The 24,187-nt window shown below is 43.5% G+C and overlaps 1 protein-coding gene across 3 annotated transcripts in view; it reads right to left on the reverse strand.

Moving 5' to 3' along the window:
* The window catches only part of GALNT13 (polypeptide N-acetylgalactosaminyltransferase 13), a 151,273-nt gene that overhangs the window by 74,480 nt on the left and 52,606 nt on the right, over nt 1-24,187 (reverse strand). For all 3 annotated transcript variants that reach the window (XM_074828439.1, XM_074828440.1, XM_074828441.1), the window contains exon 4: nt 18,489-18,657. In XM_074828439.1, the coding sequence (XP_074684540.1) occupies nt 18,489-18,657 (169 nt within the window). The remainder of the gene's footprint in view (nt 1-18,488; nt 18,658-24,187) is intronic.

Raw genomic sequence — 24,187 nt, forward strand, 5'->3', positions numbered from 1 at the left:
TTTGCTTATTACAAAAGACAACCCAAAATTCTGCAGATTTGTTTCAGAACTTGGACACACTTCAAAAATACAAACGCACCTACATCAACCTCTCAACCCAGGTCAAGCCACATCACTTAAACACACCTAATACGGATTCTTAATCATTGTGACTTAAAATAATTAGCAATTTTTCTGCTGTTTCGCTACTGTATGATTTTCTGGTTCAGGAAAGCCCTTCCAGAAGGGACAGGCGAGTGCGTACGTACTTTCTGGAGCAGCGGTGCACACGCACTGGTGAATTAAACTGCATGTGAAGTGAGAAGAAATTATGCAGAGCTCTTTAGCGCATACTCTTTCTAATACCACAAATCTGAAGCACCACTAAAAAATTCTAAATTAGCGAGTTATTCATTAGTGTTTACACGCCCTGGATTCTCCGACTGTGGCAAGGGCTCAGCGTATCATTTTTGTCCGTGTTCTTTCAAAACCTCAACCAAGTCCCAGTGCAGTGCTCGTGCAGGAGTAGCCTCCTCCTTCCAGAAAACTTCTCCATCAAGGGCCAAGAGGACAAGTGAATGAGGTCCCTGAAGAAAAGTCAGCTTGTCCACACAGTTTCTTTCTCAAATATCATCTACCACAACAAAACTCTCTTTAACCTTTTCTTCTGCCTCACTGACATTTAAAAAAAAATAGATAAAACAACATCGTGACCACAGCTTTCAAAGTACAAGGTGAGGAGAGAATACAGAAGAATACAGAATATTGCTGATTTCTATGGTGCAGATAAAAGGTTCATGGTGTCCATATATATATATACACAATGACACATATATATGTAAACACATCTATATCTAGTATGTCTATGTATACATAGACACATAAGTCATTGGTAACTAGATCAACAGTGGAAAGGCCAATGCTAATAGTGACTATATATATAATATATATAAAAAAATACATACATCCACTTCCCAGTTTTGACATCCATTTGATGGGGACCACCGAAGTTTGCTGGTAGCCACGCCACCGTCACAACTTCAGCGATCTAATTAATGATACAACTATCCATCAACTAATGATTTATATTCAGAGTTCAGACAAACAAATAAAAGTCCTTTACTAATTATCCTACATGACGACACCCTCTGCTTACTCAGAGGGGCCTAAAGGAGCGTGAGTCCCGCAGGATAATTGACATTTTGAATTTATTTGTTTCCAGAGCACAGTAAAAGTTTTCCTCGCACGTGCAATTGTCCTTGGCAGGTGTCTCCTGTCAAGCCTGGCATCTGAAAGTCAGATATCAAAGACTGAAAACCAGAAAGGCTGTCTACACTCAGAGTTGTCTTCCAGAGCTTAACATCGCACTTCAAAGTATGCACAAAGCTGGAATAAATTCTGCTTGTCCCGTATTTCACAACACTCATTTTAATTACATTTAAAACAGATACAATTTTGAAAATTGGAAAAGAACTACCGCATAAAATTAGGTTTAAAAATATTCTGAAATGCACGTCGGTAGTCAAATGAGACAAGAAGGAAAGGATATTTCCTTGTCTGCAGTTTAACACTAATTTTGTAGTGCAAATGGAACATTAAGGAACAGAAAGTTTATCATCACGTATTTGCCGGGATCTTCAGTACCTTAACTACTGTTCTTATTACTCTCCAAGGTATTGTACGGCACACAGAGAAGCTAAGGGCTAGATGACCTGAGGACACTCGTGAAGAGGTTGCGTGTCTTGTGTTTCACAACACAGACCAATCGAAATTACCATAAATCTGGTGATAAAAATCCATGAACAACATCCTGGGGTGCACCCCACACGGTGTAACCAGCCGGTCAAGCGAGGGGATTGTCCCGCTGAAGGCAGTGCTGGGCCCCACCTCTGGAGAGGGAGGTGACAGTCCCTGAGTGTGTCCAGGAGGGCAAACGAGCCGGTGAGGGGCGGCTGAGGGCCCTGGGCTTGTCTGGGCTGGAGAGAAGGGGGCTGAGGGGTAACCTCATGGCTCTTCCCAGCTTCCCGAGGAGGGGACGTGGAGAGGGAGGTGCTGAGCTTCTCCCTGGGATCCAGGGATAGGATGCGTGGGAACGGCCCAAAGCTGCACCCAGGGAGGCTCAGACTGGGCATTAGGCAGCATTTCTTTATCGAGAGGGTGGTCAAACCCTGGAACAGGCTTCCTGGAGAGGTGGTCGATGCCCCAAGTCTGTCAGGGTTTAAGAGGCATATGGATAATGCCCTTAATAATTTGCTTTAACTTTTAGCCATCCCTTAACTGGTCAGGCAGTTGGACCAGGTGACCATTGTAGGTCCCCTCCAACTGAAATACTCTTTTCTATTCTATTCAGGATGAAAGTTTTAAAAAGCAACTGCTCTGCAGTTGGCAAACTGTGCACAGACAAGAAGTCATTAGAGCTTGTTAACTGATGAGTCTGTGTGTGTGTAACACAGCTGCCTCCTGCACTGGTCATTGGGATGACTTGAGTCTTGAACCATCCCTCTCACGGTGAAAACATTTATTGTTTGAATTAAACAAAAACATCCTTAGTTTGTTGACACAGTTGGCACACACCTAATGCCAGAGAGCTGCCACTTTATTTCCCACCAATGGGGTCCAGTGCTCCATTTACACCCTTACACACACGCTCTTGTCCCAGGTCCTATTTCAGCACTCCACAGCAACGGCACCGCTCCATGGGGAAGCTGTCAGGGCCAGCTCAGTAGCTAAAGATGAGGGAGATGGAGTAAGGAGGTAAGCAGGAGATACAGAGACTGAAATACCAACTGGCGTGGGGCTGAGACTGCTCTGGATGGGCTGGTTGTGCTTTTACCAACATGCCTTTGTTCTCTGGCAGAAACGAGACATTGAGACGTTTTCACTAAACTCAAAGCAGTTTTCATGAGTATTTGATTCACTCTAGAAGTTAAACAACAAAGATCAGGAATAATACAACCGTACCGTGGGTGTATAATCACTATTCTTGCTTTTAAAGTAATTCCCACTGCCATTTACAAGATGTGCAATGGAAAACAATCACAGTCTGTACAAATATGACTAATTTGTACCCTGCCCCCCTGCCTGACTGCGTATGGTCACGCTCCGAACCTGAGGCTCATTACACCTCTTCACGGGTTGATTCACCTCTCCAAGATGCCCCCAAGCTCACCTCCTGGTTTTTAAGCACGGTCAGGGAACAAACGCAGCACACAGATGGCCAGGGAGGTGCTGGAGATGGTGCAAGACCAGCAGGAGAAGGGCACAGCCGGGAGAGACCCGGTGTACCGAAACCTCCCCGTTCCAGCTACAAGGAGCTCTTGTGTGCGCGCACACTCCTCTGCCTTCCCTCAACGAGTTCAGCCACAAACTGACAGCTTTCCGCTGTAGATCAGCTCTTGCATCCCTGCAACTCTGCTACGCCCAGGAGTAGCTACCCAGAGACCATCTTCTGGACTGTCTCGGCGGAGCCCATCCCATGAGAGGGGCAGCAGCGCGGGGATGGGACTCTGTAGCACTCCATGTCCTTCTCCTGGGACGGCCCGTTCTGCCCTTGCAGGACACCTCTTGGGGGGTTTCAGCCCCAAACAGGCACCCGCCCCACGCTCTGCTCACTTCAAAGTGTTTCTAAATGCATGAAAGAAAAAAAACCTTTCACGTCCCTTTACTGAAATGATGACAGTGACTCACCCTGCATTTTTTCTAATTCAAAAATACGCCACGCGCTGAAGAAGTGATAAATAAGTCATCTGCTACTCACACGCTATCAAGCACAAGGACTCCCTCTCCGCCACCCCTGCACTATTTACAATGCATACTGATTGTTCAACATACACTGGCACTGGAAATACTTTCCCAGAAACATTGGTTTTTCTCGTGCAGTCATCAGATGTTACTTTATGAATACACATGAAGTAAATACAGCTGTTTAAATGTGAGAAAAACACATTTCCCGAGATCAATAACAAGGAAACAGAGTGAGACTCTACCTATTTACCATCCTTCCCATTGGCTCTGTGCAAATTATGTGAGCGTGGAGGGTTGCACTGTGATTTTATCCCTTCCAGAACTGTGTGGAAGCTCTCTGGGAAGCAACTCAAGGCAAAAGATCATGCATGAAAGTAAAGTATTTGGAGGGAAAAAATGAGGCTGTAACTATTATATACAATTTATTATGTAGTATTTTTTATATGATGCATTTGGGAACATATAGAACTGTGTTAAATAGTTGTAGTTCATATGACTTGAGGGATTTTCACCATTATTAGTCATTACCTTTTATTGCTTTGCTTTAGTGAAAATACAAGAGATTAACACCCATAAAGAAAAGGCTGGTTAAACGCAGACCACTGGTACGATTTCTCTACGTGACCAGATTTATTGTACACTCCAGTGCCAAGAGGGCACTGGCAGCCAGTCCTGCAGGACCGGCACTTGTGCTGGGGAACGAAGGGAAGCACGAAACAGCCTGGAGATCAAGCAAAATGGAGGAGCTGGGGGTCAGGATCCTGAATTCCAGGCAAAGACAGACTGAGAAACCAGTAACGGTGTGTGCTGCAGTGATCAGAGGTGGTGGAAGTGAAGGATGGGAGATGGGAAGAGAAAGGGGTGAATGCACCATCCCCTGGTGCTAAATAACAAACTTGTGACTTGTCACACACCGCATCTCTGCCTCTGCTCTTAATTCTGATTAGTATTACATGTGCAACAGTGGCAGTATTTGTACTCGCTCAAGTATCTAACTTATACAGATTTATCTATATTCATATAAGCACGTATGTAGATACTTTTATTCATCTATCCATCCATAAAAACCTACATAAATGCACATACAAAACCTTAAGTTAGCTCTGTGGGTTAGCAAGCTCTCCTCCTCACAGGAAGGTATTTACGATGAACAGTGTTCTGGAATATACTGATGCAATAGTATACATTCCACTGGAATTGTGATTTCCAGCATTATCAAGTATCTATGACTGTGCAAAAGCATTAATGTGTGCAGTAAGTCGATAGCATCTGAAAGAAACATAAGTAGGCTCCTCACTTCTTTGCCTTTCTGACAAGTCATTTCTCTTTTTGCACTTGTTTCTGTTTTGCTTCTTAGTCCCTCTTTCCCCACTGAATTCTTGCATTTTAAAATCAGTCCTGTTCAAAAACCTGCTGTGTCACATCACAACCTGCTGCTGTATTTCTTTCCAGCTGACAGCCTCGACCGTTACCTCCCGCCTCGCTAATTCCCAGCCGCGAGGTGACCGCTCGGCCAGGAGGTGGCTCGGGAAAGCCACTGGACACGGCAGAAGTTTCCCGGCAGCCCCAAGGCAGCACTGCTGGGAGCGGGACACGCACCTACTTCTCCCTCTTTGCAATGAGCTAGGTGTATCCCATCTCCTGAGGACTAACGGCCGCTAACGAACCACAAACCATCCGCTGGACCAAGGCACCCTCCTACCTACACCCCGCCTCCACCCTTGTCGCTTGGATGCGGTCAAGGTCATCGCTCAAAAACTGAAAGCAGTATCAAGACGTGAGAAAAACTCACTCCTCACTTCACAGTAATGCACGTAAAAACCCGTATCAAAGAGCAGCGTAAGCTGAAGTGATGAATTTATCGTTGTGCAAGATCCTCTGCAAAAGTGCCTGTTAAAAGGCAACACTGCAGTTAAGCAAACTGCCAGAACATCAGAAGATATAAAGCAAATTAAATCAATAAATTCATCTTTTTAAAAGTCTGGATACCTTCCAGTGAACTTCACACCTTACAGTTGTTTTACAGTCCTAATTTAACATCACATCCACACATGCTATTTTTGAAGAACGATCAAGAATAATTTTTACACAAAATCAAAGAATTAAACAGCTTAAACGGTTCGTATAAAAGAAAGGAGAACCTCAGTGCTGTTTGGCAGATATTGTTCTCATTCCTTTTTTTGTGGTAATGAATTTGCAGGCAGCCCTGATGGGACCTCACCTCCTTCCCATCCTGTCATCTCCCAGAGAGTCTGCAGGACAGCTGGCAGGCAGCTTTTCCCCCAGACCTTTAAAAATGGGGATGGTGAGGGTGCTTAATTGAAGATTCTGATTTGCATAGCTTACTTATCTTTTAAAAATCATAGAATCCCAGAGTGGTTTGGGTGGGAAGGGACCTCAAAGCCCATCCAGTCCAACGCCCTGCCCCGGGCAGGGACACCTTCCACTAGCCCAGGTTGCCCAAAGTCCCGTCCAACCTGGCCTTGAACCCTTCCAGGGAGGGGGCAGCCACAGCTTCTCTGGGCAACCTGTGCCAGTGTCTCACCACCCTCACAGGGAAGAGTTTCTTCATCAGACCTAATCTAAATCTTCAGTTTTAAACTGTTACCCCTCATCCTATCACTACAGTGGAGAGTTCACCTTTAAACAGCTGATCCCATGTACTGAAACAACTCCATGTATGTAAATATGCTCTTATTGGGAATAATATCTCACATGCCAATTCTTAGGAAAACATTCACCAGTTCTCAAAGGAGCTCAGCAAAACTCAAGCACTTATAGGACAACTCCCCTCTGCTATTTTTAAGGAAGGGCTCTCAGCCACCAGCGGGTCTGGCGGGCAGGGGGGTGCAGCAGAACCTGTGCCAGCGGCAGGAATTGAAGGCAGCCTCAACTGGAGTGAGGGAGAGAGAGGTTGGTGTTGGACAACCTTAACCATGCCTTGATGTCTCTAAATTCAAGGATTCCCTTCTGAAAGCTGTCCCAGCAACAAAGCACTCCCACTCAGCTATACAACTCTGTCTAAAGCCTTCTAAAAAGTTTACATTTATATATTGATTAGCGCCGCCAAAGATTTCTCTGTAAAGCAAGCGGAGGCATGACCTGGAAGGATCAGCAGTTGCAACAGGCAGCAAGCAGGCAAGGGTAGACCCTGCCGCGCCATAGGTAATTGCCTGTCACCACCCTTCATCCTTCCTCCCCCTCCCACACCTTCCCAATGAAAGCAGATGGCACGGTACACCCCAAAAAAGATGCTTATCATGATAGACCACTTCTAGGTTATTTTGGTGTTTAAATCCCACCACTGATTGCTGGTGTGGCTCAGCTGCTTTGCAAAGGTACATTTTCTGTAGCATATTTTTAGTCTGGAGAAGAGGAGGCTGAGGGGAGACCTCATCGCCCTCTACAACTCCCTGACAGGAGGGTGCAGAGAGGGGGGATGAGTCTCTTGAGCCAAGGAACAAGCGCCAGGACAAGAGGGAATGGCCTCAAGCTGCGCCAGGGCAGGGTCAGACTGGCTCTTAGGAAGTATTTCTTTGCAGAAGGGGTTGTTGGGCGTTGGAATGGGCTGCCCAGGGCAGGGAGGGAGTCCCCATCCCTGGAGGGGTTGAAGAGTTGGGTTGACCCAGCGCTGAGGGATCTGGTGGAGTTGAGAATGGTCAGTGTGAGGTTCATGGTTGGACTGAAGGATCTTCAAGGTCTTTTCCAACCTAGACAATTCTGTGATATTGTTCCCACGGCAATGAAGCATTTAAAACCCCCAGATTACCCATTTTTAAAAAGCACCTTTCCCTCTCAGAAGGTTCCGCTGTGTCCCGAAGGCCGGTTTTGCCAGATGAAGAACCACAGCTCAAGGCTCAAGGCACGGCCGTCCCTGGGACCTTGCAGGGCTTTGTCCCCATGCAGCCACATGCCCTCCTGCCTCAGGAAGTGTTTCTTCAGCAGGCTCATAGCTCCTGAGCCACTGGGTGCCCTCAAGAAACACTCAGCAACAGCCCAAGGGGTTCCCATCAGCACCGATTGCCAAAGCTGGCAGCCTGGGCATCTACCCGTGAGTTTACTCACGGCCGTTCTCCAACGTCACCCCCCAGCTTTGTGGTGCAAGAGCTGGAATTCAGGCATACCTCTCGTTATTACAAAAGGTAGAAAGCCTGAAATCTGCATTTCTCAACATCTCCCATGACAGTACCCCCTGCGAGCAAGTCAGCACGCACAGTCTCGACGCTCAGGTATCGCTCACTGTTGCAGAGATGCTTAGAGAAGATGGCAGCCAGTCACATTTCTTTATCTCCCTCTAGATCTGAAACATGCCACCGTCACGTTCAGATACCTCACAAGATGCCAAATCCTCTCAGTGCGTATTGATTACACGCCAAGGCACTTTATGATGCTTTATTCTATGCTAATAGCACAAACAAATGTTATTTGTGCTTTGCTGTACCTGGCTTTCAAGCGCACACTTGCAGAGTGTGTTATTTCAGCGGGACAGTGTTGGCATTCACAGAAATACTCAAAGTATTTCCATCGTCCTCTAATCTTGAACAAGATTTAAAGCATAAGGAAAGGTGCACTTAATTGAAAAAAATATTGTGGCAAACCACCAGCTTACTCCATGTTCAGCAGTAACGGAAGACCATTTCTGGCTTCCCTCCACAAAGAACAGCAACCAAAACCCCCGCCTCGCTTTGCTGAAGTGGTTTGGAACCCCACGGGAAGCCAAACGCAGCCCTGGCATGACTCTAGCCATCGGAGCCGCTGAACCACCCGACAGACCTCTCCAGGGCCAGGCCTTTGGCCAGCACCCTTAGGGAAAAAACCTCCGTATCGCAAACTTGCCCTTCAAAACTGGGTGTCACGTGCAGATCATCACTGTTTCTTTTTGCGTTTTCTTTCTAAAAATCACACGTTGGAGTAGAATTTAACTACCCCCAGTAAGCACTAATTTATTTCTAGAGTAAGTGGTAACTCTTGTCCTATGAGAATCCTATTGCCTGAAATAGCGTCCTCCTATCTAATTTAAATAAAGTCTGCAAGTTATTCAGGGAAAGCACAAAAATGAACTATATGCTACAGTATGATGAAGAGAAGAACAGACTGTCCAAATGTTTGACTTCCCTGCAAGAACAGCTTTAATTTAAGCTTGCTCTGTCGTGTCTCCCCTTTGCCACAGCCACACGCAACCCTCAGCTCTGGAGGAGCTGCAGAAGTCCGTGTCCGACAGCTCTACGGCGAGCCACCACTCCCAGCCCAGAGCAATCCCACATTCTCCTGCAACAGACCCTGCCGCCGCATGTCAGTGCGCACAGCTTTAAACTCTACTTTAATACGTTTACTTAAATTGCACCAGTTCATATCTTAAACTGAAATTTATGCAAGTGAAAGGTAAATAGAAAATAATTGAACAGGAATTTATTTCACTTAGAGAAAAGTAGAACTGTGCCAGAACGTTGTCTTACTAAATTTTATTGTATCAAAATACTCCAAAGCTAACCAATTTTTATATCCAGCAGATGATGGATGTGAAAATACCTTATGAAAATTGTTCTCTGGTGTTTCATTACAGAGTATAAATAGGTTTGCAGTTTGCAGGAGCAAAGACCCTTCACTCACACCTTCAGCTATCATTGCTCATAAAGCTTCAGGTATAGCCTTGACTATCAACTCTTCCTTGGGGAGTTTCAACCCCAAACTCCATTTTAATATTTTAGAAGTTACTTCAGCAGTCATTTACTAAATGACCAAAGTTCCTTTTATGTTTGATGAAGAAAACAGTAATACAGCACAGTATTATTAAAAGCAGACAACATAGCGTAGAGAGGAACATTTCTTTTTCAGAGGACTACAGAATCCCAGACTGGTTTGGGTTGGAATGGACCTTAAAGATCATCTAGTCCCACCCTCCTGTCCCGGGCAGGGACACCTTCCACTAGCCCAGGTTGCCCAAAGCCCCGTCCAACCTGGCCTTGAACCCTTCCAGGGAGGGGGCAGCACAGCTGCTCTGGCCCCTTTGTACTTTCTCCACTTTTTCCAATAAAAATCAAAGACCTGTAATGGAAATTACAGATCGGATCAGGCCTCCTTGGATGGATTTTGATCATTAATGTCATTCTATTTCCAGCGCCATTTTTATTATATCATTGCTGAACCTTCTTTGAACCTCAGCAAGCTCACCCCAAACTTCCCCTACTTGTTAAAGTATTTTGAAAAACGTTTTTTTGAAAAACACTTTAACAAGTATTAACTTTGAATCCCCAAAATCTCTTATTCATCTCTGCAATAAAGGATATAAGAAACAAAGAAATCATTTTCACATGCTTCTGCTTTCACATAGCTCTGGAGCCCCCAGCTAAGGGGTGAAATTCGGTATTAGGTGAAGCTGAGATAAGAGCAACGGCACAATTTCACGCTGCAGTTGCTCAGATCTTTGTTCAGCGTTTGCCTGTAGGTATAAGATACATCTCCATGCTGCGCTGGGCAAAGCAGGTAAGCGATGTGCTGGATTCAGAGCTTTCTCCCCAAACTGAGTTCCTGGCAAGAAACCGACTGCAACAAGTCAGCCAAAGGCTCAGTGACCCTCCGGGCAAATCCCCGCTCCTGCACCGCCCTCCCACACACCCACCTCCTGGCTGAGCGAACGGGCTACCAGCTCCTTTTGTAAATCCACCAGGATTCCTGCTGCATTAAGAAAGCAAGCGGAGAGCAGGCAGTCAGTCCTGCTTCTGCAAGTGTGGATTTTCAAAATTCAACATGCTTTTTCCAGCCCACACACACTACCATATAAATTACTGGGAAACGACTTTTTTTTATTGTGTTCTTACTTGCAACAATAATGCATAAATTTTTAACGGAGTTTGTGCAATAAGATAGAGAGTAGCTGGTTTCTCTGACTGGATGCACACAACCAAGTTGGAGGACAGCTTCCATCAGGGAGGACATAAAACAGGAGTGTGCATTACCCCTACGGGCTTATTTCCTGGCATTCTCACCACTATGTCAGATCACTCCTTCACCACAAAGTGAATTTTCTCTGCATGCTACAAGCAGTTTCAAAACCACCAAGACCACACTGCCAGCAGAGTGGGACAGACACCCCAGAACAGAAGTTGCCCCCCGTTACGTCCACCGTGAGCAGGTACAGCAGAACCAACGCTCACCTGGGTGGTGGCCAGGCCACAGCTGCCTCGGACAGATGCTTCTAACTGCTCCTCATTTCTGCTTGGTGTTATCAGGAGCCACCCCGCGCTGCCAGAGCCATCCCCATACCTGCTGCTAAGGGCTGAATCAAGGATCTTTATTGCTTTGAGTGCTTAGTGCTCAGCTGCCTGCAGGAAGGAACTTATACTGATGATCTGGTTGTAGAAGTATCACCTAACAGGCTGCATGGCTGAGATGGCATTTGCTGGTCTCACTGTCCATCCTCTTAAAAAAAATATAAAAAGCATAACAAGATTTAATCGTTTAGGACTCTTGTTTTAGTAAGGAAACTATGATTAGTTTTTCTTGCTGCTGAATATAATTTTGCAGGCTGTTCTCACTTCTCAGTTGGCTCCAGAGACTCATCCCCACATTCCCCTCACATGTAAAGGCTGAACTTTGTTCCTCGCAACAGCTGGTTAGGCCAACAGCAGTGATCGTGGACACCACCCGTTTCTGAGCCCTGACTTGCCAGGCAAGGGGAGGGCTCTACACCAAGGGAGCAATTTCATGCTTGAACAGATCAGGAAATTGAGTTGCAGGCACTTCACAGGGTGGACTCTGCTGGCAGCGAGGGTCTGGCTCAGCCTGCGGGTACACGGGGGAACTGCCCTGGGACCAGCTGCTGAAGGACTGATACAAGATTGAACTACCTGAAGATCCATCCTTTCTGTTTAAATACCACATATTTTCCTAAAGCGCATACCACATGAGGACTAAATACCTGACAGTTTAACCTATTGTTACATTATTTAGGGTCTTTACGGGAGAACTAGGAACGTGCTTATCCTTGCAACATGGATAACCTTAACATACTTTAAAAGTGTGAAACAGCCGTATGCAGCTTTTGACACTTTCCTGCAGCACATCCTCCTCTCCAAATTGAGGAGCCTGGCTCTGCCCTCCCTGTCCCTTGGTGATACCAGCCCATCGCCTCCTGACAGCCCGGTACACCTGTACCTGGGATGGGGTCCAGGGAGAACAACAACAGAACTGCACACCCATCAAGTCCGTGCGAACTGGTGGAAGACACCAGATTATTTCATTGTTCGAGCTGGACTGGAGTGAAAAATACCTGACAAAAGGCAATTATCTTGGACCCTGTGAACAGCGGCCCTGAGACCCTTTGGGCTCTCCTGCACCGCAGCAGCCTGGGACCAGCATCTCCCCCGGGCTGGGACCCTCTCAGGTACCAACTCCTCAAGGTACCACCCGCTGTCCCAACGGGAGCCCAGGGCCAAGTCAACCTGCTTGAGACTCAATTATCTCTCACTGAGGAATGCCCATGTGTTGTATTTACTCCAAACTCGAGAAAAGGGAAATTTTAACTTTGAGCTAGCTTCTCTTGCTCCCACTCGCTTTCTACCTACCCATGTGTTTGGGTATACACTTATTTTCACAAGTGTGAGGACATACATATTTTACTTGATCCAAATACTTTGTGTGTTTGTACATCTTGTGTTTGTGAATGCACGTGTATATATGTATTGATTTAAGGTACCATGTAGTATCTTAAAACCATATAGTAAGTTAGTGTGAATCTTGTCATCGAATCTGTAGTTAAGTCGTTCTTTTAACTATAACATTTTACTGAATTATTTTGTAAATCTTTAAATTGGTTAATGATTAAGTGCTGCTAGTTATGAATAAATCTTGATTTGCTGCTAAATCATTACGGTGTTAATATTTTCATCCACGACAGGAGCAACCCTTTGTGTAAGAATCTCATGGTGGTTACTATTGCTTTGGCAGTACGGGGAAATTGAGAGTTCAACAATTAGAAAGAAGTTAGTAAGATGGAGAGCTAGTAAAGTAAGGGCTATCGGCATTTCTTGAGTTATAAATGCATATTATTAGGCTTCCAGTGGGTACGGCCATGATAAAAGTGATGACTAAAAAACCTGGGAAGTTATCATGGTCCATTACAGTTGCCTTTAGAAACACCAGCTGCCAAATGGTTCGAACAGACATTCTAAGTGGAATCTCCCCCAATATCCCACGATGCTCCACAGCAAGGATGTGTTTTGCAAATGCCAGTCTAGGTTTATCTAGAAACGTGGCCTGGAAGATCTCTGCTCCTTCCCTGAGCTTAGCTAAGCTACCCTGACTCACAGTGTGCTCCAGCCCCTGCTCCAGCCCTCCGGGGGATCGGGGATGGGCACAGCGCAGCCACAACAGCGCCAGAACGGAATCCAAGCCCAGCTTCGATGGGAGGAACAGCAGCAGAGGGGCAATACCAACAAATTTTAATTGTTCCTTTTGTTCTATGAAAGTACAGATGAAAGACTTGCAAAACCAGGCTAGAAGCCATCTGTTGACTCATGAATGTATTTTTTCTCATTACTGGAGAATTACTTTTCTTTTTTTAATCTTAACAGTCTTTAGCTAATTTATACATTGGGAATTGGCTTTGATCTTCTACAGATTACCTGTATGTACCTTCTCTCCCTGCTGGCAGTCAGCCTGGGTGATTTCCCCCCCTCCCCCCCAAACAAGCTGAAATAATTTCTAAACTGTCATTTCAAAGTAATTTCTAGCCAAAACTAATTACTGATTTCTCCCTGAGCTTACTTGTTCATGAGTGGTTTATAGATTCTCTACATGTAACTGTATATACACAGTAAAATCTTAAAAAATAAATTAGCTTTTAATTATATGAAGCTGTAAGCAGATAAACCTGGCAACAAAGAAACTCTTATGTACTTTATCCACCACAGCTTAGCGGTGGGAAAAAACCTAATACATCACTTTCTGGTGCAAGGCAAATGGATTAGATGTGAACATCACAGAATAAAACTATTTACCCTCCCTTATCAGGGCTAAATTGCATGAAGAACAAATAGCGGTCTCACAAAAAAAAAAAAAATCTAATCAAAGCTTCCTGCCCTGTAGCACAGAGTTCGAGGCACTAAATGATCTTCACAGATGTTTCAGAAAGGAAATTTTCATAGGCAATGACTGCCACTTCTACACTCCTTCTTCCAGAGCCTTTTTTCCCCCACGCTGGGACTACCTGTCAAGGTTTTTGCTTTGAAGAAGCCAACACAAAACCACAGCACTGAGCTTAAGCTGTGATTACTGTTTAGATGATTGTAATGTGAGTTTGTTCCTGATCAGAAATGTACGCTCATAAACACACACGCAACAGCTGACTTGAACCTAAATTTCAGTGATAAAATCCAATTATAATGGTTTAGCAATTTGTAGAATAGCACTTGCAACCTTACTCATCCAGAAAAGATTGAAGATGGATTTCTTCCCTTGCCGGAGAAAATACTTAGAAATAAAATTAACCATTTCTATGTGGAACTAAATTGGGTTTAAGGTTTAATCAATAGCTACTTCAAATTAGACCTGACACTGATTAAAATCTTCAAGTTGTCCATTACCAGCAGAACTCAGGCAGTCAAGGGACATTCTCTGGGAGACAAGAGTAGATGTCACAGGAGGGAGGTTAAACTGTTAGCGTGAGAATCACACTCATTAGCTGGAGTTACAGTATCGAGACAGGAGCAGACACAAGGGGACTCAGCCACGCTATTCCCTTACAGCACACGGGAGGTGGATTTTGTGGTCTCCTGCTGAGAGAACTCATTCCTACAGAGTCAGAGCAAACTCTCGTGGACCTCGGGGAGGTCAGGACATCCCAGCAGGTCTATTCACAAACATCCCTGTTTGGGAGGAGGATGAGACAAGAGATAGACGCCTTATTTCACAAAACTGTAAGGCCAGCAACCAACGCAGACCTCCTTGGTCTTCCTGCAACTGATAAAATGAAACTTTTTTTTAGAAATCTAACATTTTTTTCTTAGGAAAAAAAATCTCCCTCATCTTACAGGTATTGTGGTTGCTGCGAAAATCCAGGATTAGCTCACAATCATCAAACATTTAATCAGAAACAGAGTCACAAAAGCTTTTCAGGAGCTCTTTTATCTGCTAATGTGAAAAAAATTAAGATTCCCTCAGATTTCTTTTTCCTCTTCAATACGTGTTTCTTATTTAGACTCTTATGACACTTACACACCCCCCCATTTGCCACAACACTGCTTTGATCATTTGGAGGCCAAACAGCAGCAGCGACCCCAAAGAACCAGAGCCCCGGCTCGACCTGCCACGGCGGGCCAGGAGTGCCAAGCTGTGGAGGAGAGCAACAGGACAGAGGAGCATCTTTGAACCCCACTCCGAGTTTGTGCATGGCAGATCGACCCCCAGAAGTACACGCAGAGTGCTATGTCGACAGCAGCAGCCGGGGCAAAGCAAGAGAAACCTGTACACCCGCATCAGGAGGACGGGATAAATTGCTGGCATGAATAAAGAGGAACGAATAAGGAAAAGGAATGAGGAAGGCCAGAACAGAAGCAGGATGGAAATGGATTAATTTTATATAAATATATACATACACCCCACAACAATGAAAAAGCTATTCTGACAGCATACCACTTCCCTTTCACTGCTCTCTTCCCAATGACTTTACCAATAAATGTACTGTAGCATAACTGAAAAATGTATTTCTAGAATGAGAAATTACAAACAAGACTCTTCTTTCTTCTTGGGCTTCTTGCTTCTCATCAGAATTCTTATGTCTATTTACAGACATTCATTTGCAACGTGGACATAATATTATTGTGCAGAAATTTAAGTAAATCTTGTAGAGATATAAAGGCAGTGGGAAACTCACTTTGCATTTAGGGTTAAACCACACTTTGACATCATAAAACCTGCTAGACAGAGGACTAATGTGTAAGCTGAGGTTTTCTTTTCAGTGAAGTCAGGGTGTGGGAAGTCAGACACATCATTTTCTGCTTTAAGCCTACACTTGACACCACTGGGAGCAGGAAGAGGACGTCACTGAGAAAAAGGGATTCAGCCGCTTTTCCAACATCTCAATCTTAAACCAGCCCAAGACTGAAAGTCACCAGATCTGCCAGGGACATCTCGTGTGAGACAGAGGAGAGGAGCCGTGCTCAGCACTGCTGCCAGGAGCTGTGACTCCCTCCCGGCCCCAGAGACCCCCCAACAGCGCGTGGATCCTTCATCGCCCACGCCAGCAGCCACGGCATGGCGTACACCCAGAGAAACGCCAAAACGTCGCCTACACGCAGTGAAACATCAACATGCCATAGATAAAACAACAAGGTCAAGTCATGCCAAGAGTTAATTAGCCCCATATAAATGCCCTTCACTCCTTTAAGCCCCCAGCGCCATTACAGAAGACACAGCCTGTCCCGCCCTGCCCCGCTGCCGCTAATGCCCGCAATTCCTCAACCTCACCCCAACCACCTTCCAGCAAAGTTTCGCCGCTCTGGCCTCGAGTTTTCTGCTGTGTTTAGCACAGCTGCTTCACAGCCAATACACTGATTTAGCACATTTACACCGTGATAACACTGATCTTCTCATCAGCTCACGATTCCTCGTAACCCAGCAGTATCCACAGCTACACACATTAGTACAAATTTCCCACTAGACAGCACATCCAGCAAGAACACTTTTTATTTTCATTTATTCCATTCATCTAGTTTTGCCGCAGAAACTTCCTGGCCTCTGAAAGAAAAGCTTGCATTTATAATGTGAAAGGCAGAGCGAGTTAGACACCCAGTGCAAATTGGATGCCTGTGTCCCCCACATCAATAAAAAGACATCTTTCTGTCATACACTAAATATATTAACCATAAAATCATATTCTTCCTTAATAGCAAAGCATTATAAATTGGCTTTCAGAACAATTTAATACTCCCTAAAGACAGAATATGTACAGAAAGCATCTGTCTGAAGAGGAAAATGAGAAAAGAAAATTATTTTTTTTCTAAATCCCGTAATACTTTCTGTCCTTTCAAGAATATGAAACTTCTGTCATCAAGAAAATGCATTTAGACAGATTTCTCTCAATATTAAATAGCTCATCTCCCTCAGACTGAGCAGAATCATTAAGTTGAGCATTTTATGGATTTCTTCAATATGCACTTTCTTTTCAAGGGTTGCTCCCAGGGAAAGGGGCTGTTTTATGGGAACTTGGCATCACCGAGCTACAAACGATCACGTCCTGGAGAAGCATCACCTCTGCTCCTTGTGAATAAGCTCTATTGTTAAAGTAATGCTTTTATTATTTGCAGGCATTTACAAATAAAATCCAGGGAGCACAGTATTTATTTTATTTTAAATTTCATGGGAACCTAGAGAATTTAATTTCAAACAAAGCATAATAAGCAAGATTTCAGCTAAGTGACAATTCAGTTGAAAAAGCAAAATTAATGAGAGATTTTTAGAAGACCTGACCACTTGTACATATTTAGCTATGCTTATATTTCTCTGAATTTTCATTTGTTATAAGCTGCAGTACCTATAAATCAGACCATTTATGAGGCTGAAGAAGAACAGGGAAAAAAACTGCATTGGAAAAAGATAAAATTCAATCAATGTGAGGTTTCTCTAAGAATTAAGTGGAAAATAAAAATTCTCACCTCTTAAAATTTACTTCCAGAAGTATGGAAGCTTGGATAATCTTCCATACATGCCATTTCAGTTAGAGATTCTTAGGAAAACATTCCTTTATGCAAAAGTTTCAAGTTAAATAAAAGGGGCTTTTTATTTAACTTGAAACTCCATCAGCAGTTAACACTGCTACTGGGAGACAGGAGGAAATTCTCTGACTGCTGAAAACAATACGTACAGCAGATCTAGACTTTTTTTTTTTTTTTTTTAAGTACCATAACTTGTTGCAGGATCTTTAGAGAGCAATCAGAATCCCTATTTAAATGGAGATAAACACGCACATTTGTACTTTCACATCAAACACATGTGTAAACACAAGGCCACTGTTGTGACTGGAAAAATTAATCTTTCAATTCCATTAAAAATAATTGAATGGACTTGGTGAACCACTCCCCCAGGCTGTTCCACAGTCTCAATGTCACCACACAGACTTCAGGCTTCACTCAAAACCAAAGATTATAAATTAGTAGACTTAAAAAAAACCCCCAAAACCAAACAAAAACCCCTTCAAAACCCCCCAACCTCGAAACTCTCCTCAGTTTTGATATTATTGCAAAACATTTTGACAGATGTGCTATAAAATTCTGATTACTCCAGAAGCATCTATAAATAAAACTAAAAGAAAACTACATCTTGCAGGTAGTTTTTGGTATTGGTTGCATCTTCTCTTCATCAGCATTAAAATGTCAATTTTAAATGTTGACAGCATAGTTATGAAAACTTATGAAGCAGGCATTGATGATTTTATCATTTTTAAACCTTAGAAATAAAGTTTTCCCCGAAGAAAAAAAAAATTAAACGATTCCAGGTGATAAAACACAGCAGAGGGCATTCTGCTATGCGCCACAATGCAAACCGATGGCTCTAAACTGACAGTTTTTCAGCTCTTCACAAAATAAATTGCACATGGTAACAATGTCTGATGAGGTAACTCCTTGCCTAGGAAAGTCTGTATTATAAGCCAAATCTAGAACCAGTAAAACCTGGCACTTTCAAACAGCCTCCTTAGGCAGCCACTGCTAATAACACCTGCTAATTAGCCAGGGCTGGAGGCCGGTGCAGCCGGTGCCGCGGGGACTCACCCGTCTAATCGCACGTCGGGCAAACTTCGGTTCAGGGCAATCAAGTCACTGGCCATCAGGTTAAACTGGTTGATTTTAAACAGCTCTTTCATCTTTTCCTGGTCATCCTTTGGAATGAGCACAGCCTTTCCCATCTCTCCGGGGCCTTCTTGGTTTCGGGAAATAACAGCTGGAACACAGGAGAGCAAAAGGCAACATTTAGTAGCTGGGCAGCAGTTTTCCTCTTCACCAATGGGCAATTTTTGGTGTTCAACAAGGAACATTAAAAAAATAAAATAACACTACACCACTCTATGCTCCACTGTGAGGTTTTATCTCCATCCGGATCTGAATTTATATCTAGTTCCTTTCCATGATGATTAAACACCCCAGATTTAGTCACCTGCAGCTCTTGGTTGTAATCACAATGACAGTAAATGACTATTCTCGAGATTTATACCAGGATTACAGCACACAGCACCAGATTCTCCATGAGATTCTGCAGACAGAAAAGGTTTGGAAAAGACTTTTATAGCTGTTGAAAATATTTGAAGAACATGTATATTAAAGTAATCCTAACCAACTTTTTTTTTTTTTAAATTTAGTTTTCACTACCAGGTGTGTGATAGCATAATCCCATCCCTCTAAGTAAATAAATCAATCTTCAGTGACAAAAAAAAAATCCATCCTGCAAAATGCATCCTACCCCTGACACTGAGTGTCTTTTACATATTATTAGAGCTTAGTTTTGAGAAATCTCTGTACAGTCAGTTTTTAATTTTAAGGAAAAGTATAGTATCATACAAGCACACAAAAATAAACAAGATACAGACTGCCTTTTTAGGAAACGGTATATGAAAAGAAAGGAAACATCCCACTTATACCAATAATTATGATCATTATCCTGAAGAAAAAGCTTTAGACAAAGGGTGATAGAACCAACAGTTTCCTTCTCCGACCTCAACATGCAGCTGAGACCAGTTTCCCTCCCAAGTACTTATTACCTCAATCAACCAACAGAACAAGCAACACACGAATTTTTAACTAATTTTACATTCACACTTTAAAGCAGCCTCTTGGCTGAGGCTGATTAATTAATACTGATTAATCTGTCTTCAGTGATGACTGTTAGTTGCTCCTCCCACGAACAAGCAGAAGTGTGTGAGGCAGCTGGGACGGCCCAGGCCTGGGCAGTAACTGATGCTCACGGTGACCTTCAAGCTGCGAACTTCTGTGCCGTATTCCAACATTACCATTTTATCTTAACAGAGGGATCTTGGTTTTATTTTTCTGCCATCACATTCCCTTTTCATCTTTAGTATCAAAATGACTTTGAAAAATATGATGCTTAATATCCTGAAAGTCTGTCACTTATGAAGGCTTCTCTACTAGCTGAAGAGTAAGTCAAGCATTTATTTTTGCAACCAAAAAAGTGCTAGAAGAATAAATCTTTTTCTACAAAATGCACAGAAGTAGACTAAGTGACTTTGTAAGGAAAGATCTATGATTTTTCCAAGCAAATCAGACATCAGGGGTTGGTAGAACAACCTAGCAGAAATTTACATAAAAAGGCCTTTAAAAAATAAATATTACAGGCTCTGGGCACAGAAATTTTGCTTCTGCAGTTCTAGTTTATGCTTCAGTTGAGCAAGAATGCTTTACAGTATTATTTGATATATTTTTTTATCCTTCCCTTTGATCAGAAGTAGCACCTTTATGGGCTGCCAACAGGAAGACCTGACTAGCTTGCGCTGTGATTACACACGAAGATGAAACCGCTATCAGATAGACGCTTCAACCTTAAACGCAGTGACTCTGAAGCTCTCGGCGTCTGACGTGATCTCCTCAGGCTGCCAGGCTCAGTGGTTCACCTCTGGGGGGGTCGGCAGCATCCCCCCGGGAGCTGGGACGCCAGCACCAGCCCTAAAGCCAGGCTTGAGGTGCTCTTAGGTACCTTTTCTTACGTCTGAGCAGAGCTGCTGACTCCTCTCACCTGGCTTTGGGAAAGGAATTAATGACTATGCTGCTATGTGTGTTCCCCAAGAGGCAGAAATTTTATCTTAAGAGAATACATCTCGCAGTCCAAGCCGTTTAGAATTATCACCAGAAAGAACCAGGCAGCTTTTAGCTGCCTCTCAGCGCAATGCTGCACCTCCCCGCAGCTATGCCTCGCCCACAAAATTGCCTGACAACCTGCGCTGCACATGTACACGCACAATTATACATGCTATTAAATTCCTCTCAGACCATTTTATAAGGTATATTTATGTAATGCATGAAATATTTGGAAGTAATAGCTGGTAATTAAACTCCGTTATATCATCACTTTCTGGAAAAATGATGAGACTCCTCCGAGACTACAATTTGAAGAGCTAGTTCCTCAAGCTGCAGATGTTGTTTATGGAAATAAATTCTGCCTCCTTTTTGCTGGAAGAGGCAGAGGGCACAAATTTATCTAAACAGCAGCAGGAAACAGGTGAAAAGAGTCAGCCTGGCTGCTGAAACCATGGAAAAACAGGTAAGAAGCACAGCAGGGAGCTTGGCCAATGTCTTTCTCCCCAGGAAACACAACATAGATGTAAAGGAAGGAATTCCTCAAAAAATGGATGAATGAGGAGGAAAAGGAGTACTGAGAGGGTGAGGGAAGTTTGTCCTTGCGGCATCCTTCAGTCTGATCATCTTTTGGAAGAGAAATTCTTTGTTCTTCTGCCTCCAAAGCTGTATTTAAGGGCCTGCACTAGCTCCAAGGACTTTACAGACCCTACCCAGAAGACCAGGCCCACCTCTCCACAATCAGTATGGGCATCATCTGCCTGCCTGGGCAGGGAGAGGGGCCGGGACGCCGGGAGAAGCGACAGGACTCACACCAGGAGAGGGGAGGGGACATCGTCAGGCTTCTCCTGCCAGAACCTGCCACGCAGCACAAAAGCTGGAGGAGCACCATGAGGCACCCAAATGAAACACCCCTTGAAACAGTAAGGCAGCATACCAAAACGGTTTTTCTTTTCTGCTGAAATATTATTTCAGGGTTGGCTAAAAATAACTTACTGACTCAGAAACTTTTCATTAAAACAAATTATTTAGAGGAGAAAAAAAATAACCCATTGTTAGCACAGTCATTATTACAACAGTAATTTTGTGTATCTCCCTAAAATGTGGGGAACACCAACAGTGAAGGGTTTCATATTCTAAGCTCAAATACCAGGCAGACAGCTGTAGAGGATGTTATGCTCTCACATAAACTCACTGTAAATTCATTAGAAATCCCAGCTCATTTGCAGTGTACCGTCACAAGGACTTGGATTAAATTCAGCCTGAAAACTTGTTTATTCTGCTTGAAAGCATGAGTTATCTATTCCTTCATCTGCAAAACTAATTTTCGTTACAAGATGCTGTGTTCTTCTATTGTTTACTAAGGTCCATCAAGATAGAACTTCAAAGAGATTTTCCTGTCCTGAAGTTTATTATAAAACTAATCAGATTTCCTGAACACCCTTTCCACTCTCACAGTTTTATTCAAAGCAAAGCATTATCAGATTACATTTCAATCATAGCTTACACATATCTGTGATGGAGTAACATATTTAATTCCGCTGTGGTTAAAATGTGGCAACCTCAACTTATTAAATCTTTAGAGAAGACACAGACAGTTTATGAATTAACAACCACATATACACTAACATTTTCAGAGGTGTAACTTGAATCCATACCTGGGACCATCATCTTCTTGCATTTTCTCTCCTGTATTTGAATAATGAAGTTTTGAGCCCAGAGCCTCTGTAAGAAACAGCCCTCAACTGTCTCAAACCCAGCAGGCGTTGAGCACATAACAATCCAACCATATTCAAGTTTGCAAAAACAACACTTTCCATTTTCCAAACAATACATAAAATATAAGAACAAAGTAAGCATCACAATACCAGAGAAGGCAGGAATATTTAGCAAATTAAGATCTTTTGCAAACACTCAATTTGACCAAACTTTTCATAGAAAATTGAAGTTTTGCTAGCACTGAATAGATTTGAGAATCTAAAGATCGCGTCAAAAGTTTTCTAACACCAGGTATGCCAAACTTGCCTTTCTAAATGCACAAAGCTGCTATAAATATTTCTACTGAACAATCTGTTATTTATCCAAAGCAAACAAAACAATTTTACTATTTTTCCAAATATTGATATTATCATTTCACCGCATTTTTATGTTCTGCTTTACCCTCTTTCTAGGAAGTACAGCATTCTTCATCAGTACAGCGTCCTTCAAATCAAACTGTTCAAAATATTTTATGAAATACCAAATTTGTGTTCAAGTTTCCATACCAAAATCTTTATGTAAAACACATTTACATGCACACGCTCTTCAATCAGAGAACATGAACATAACACAGAATCCCTTCATCTAGAGGATAAAAGAAAAAATAAAATCTGTTTCTTAAGTATTCAGAATGTATGAATGGTAAAAGCGGTGACAATCAGTGAATGCACGCTACTGATTATGGATTACTCCACCTGTACTGGTGTTTATAAGCTAAAATGAGCACAGCAAGCAATTTCCTTACATCTTAAAAAATATCACTTAGAATTTACTGTCAAAACCACTCTTTCTACACAACTTTTATACTTCTTTTTGATAGCACGGCGACGACCACCGACTTCAAATGACTCGGCAGTGAGTCCCTCCAGCCCTTTGCAGTGGTGATGGAAAGATGGGTTTTCACGAGCAGGGGCTGCCCAGATGTTGTAAAAAATTAAGCAAGACCTCCAATTATGTGAAGTCTAATATTTTTCCAGCCCCTACTGCCTCCAGATTTTCACCCCCAACGGAGAGAGTCGATTCACCCCACAGAAAGCTGCACGTCCCCATCCAGCGCAGCCCTTCCCAGCCCAAACCCACAGGGAAACGACAGCACTGTCACGGCTCAAAGAGCTTGACCTCACCTCCAGGCTCCTATTTTAAATAACCTGCAGCTGTAATGGGGACCCGAGGGGGCACTTGGGGATAGCCATGATCCTTGAAGCCAGAGTGGAAGGAGCTGAGAGATATATTTAATTTTTCAATATGAAAGTTACCTGACTATCAATAAGCTTATGAGCATGTCTGGCCCACAGATACTTTGGGAGTGCTTCTGCTGCTGGCAAGATGAAAGTTTTAGTGAATACTAAAAACAAACAGGAAACAAAAACCTTTGACTGATCTGTTATTTGCTTTTCCTTTGTGTTGAAGACCCCACCCCACTCCTCAGCAGGCTCTCCTCTTGCTGGTACACTTGTACCATGCTTCCATGTCACACTTCGCTCTCCTGTGCTACTCTGCCTCAGTCTGTGATCTGGCCTTGCTGATGGGTCTCCACGGGCTCGTGTTGGCCTCTCACAGCACTCCTTGGTAATTCGATCAAGTTTTTATTTACTGTACGATACTTTCTGAGCTTCAGAGACATTGGTGCTGGCAATTTTGTCTCAGGCTGTACTTCACGTTGTTTCCAAGTGCTGGGACAGGCTGTGGTTTTGACCATATGTACAAGAAAAAAAAAAACCAAACCCTGAACTCGTTTGCATTTGACTTGCTTCGCATGAAATCTTACCCAAAAAGCGCTACTCAGGGCTTTCATCCCCCAGCAGATCTCAGCGTATACAGGATCCCTCCGGCAGCATGGGGGGACCTGCAAGCTGAGAGCCCTGTCATCCTGCTGGCAAAGGGCACCCAGGAGAGCCACCTGTACGCTC

Source organism: Strix aluco, chromosome 6 (assembly GCF_031877795.1).
Source record: "Strix aluco isolate bStrAlu1 chromosome 6, bStrAlu1.hap1, whole genome shotgun sequence".
Classification (NCBI taxonomy): Eukaryota; Metazoa; Chordata; class Aves; order Strigiformes; family Strigidae; genus Strix; species Strix aluco.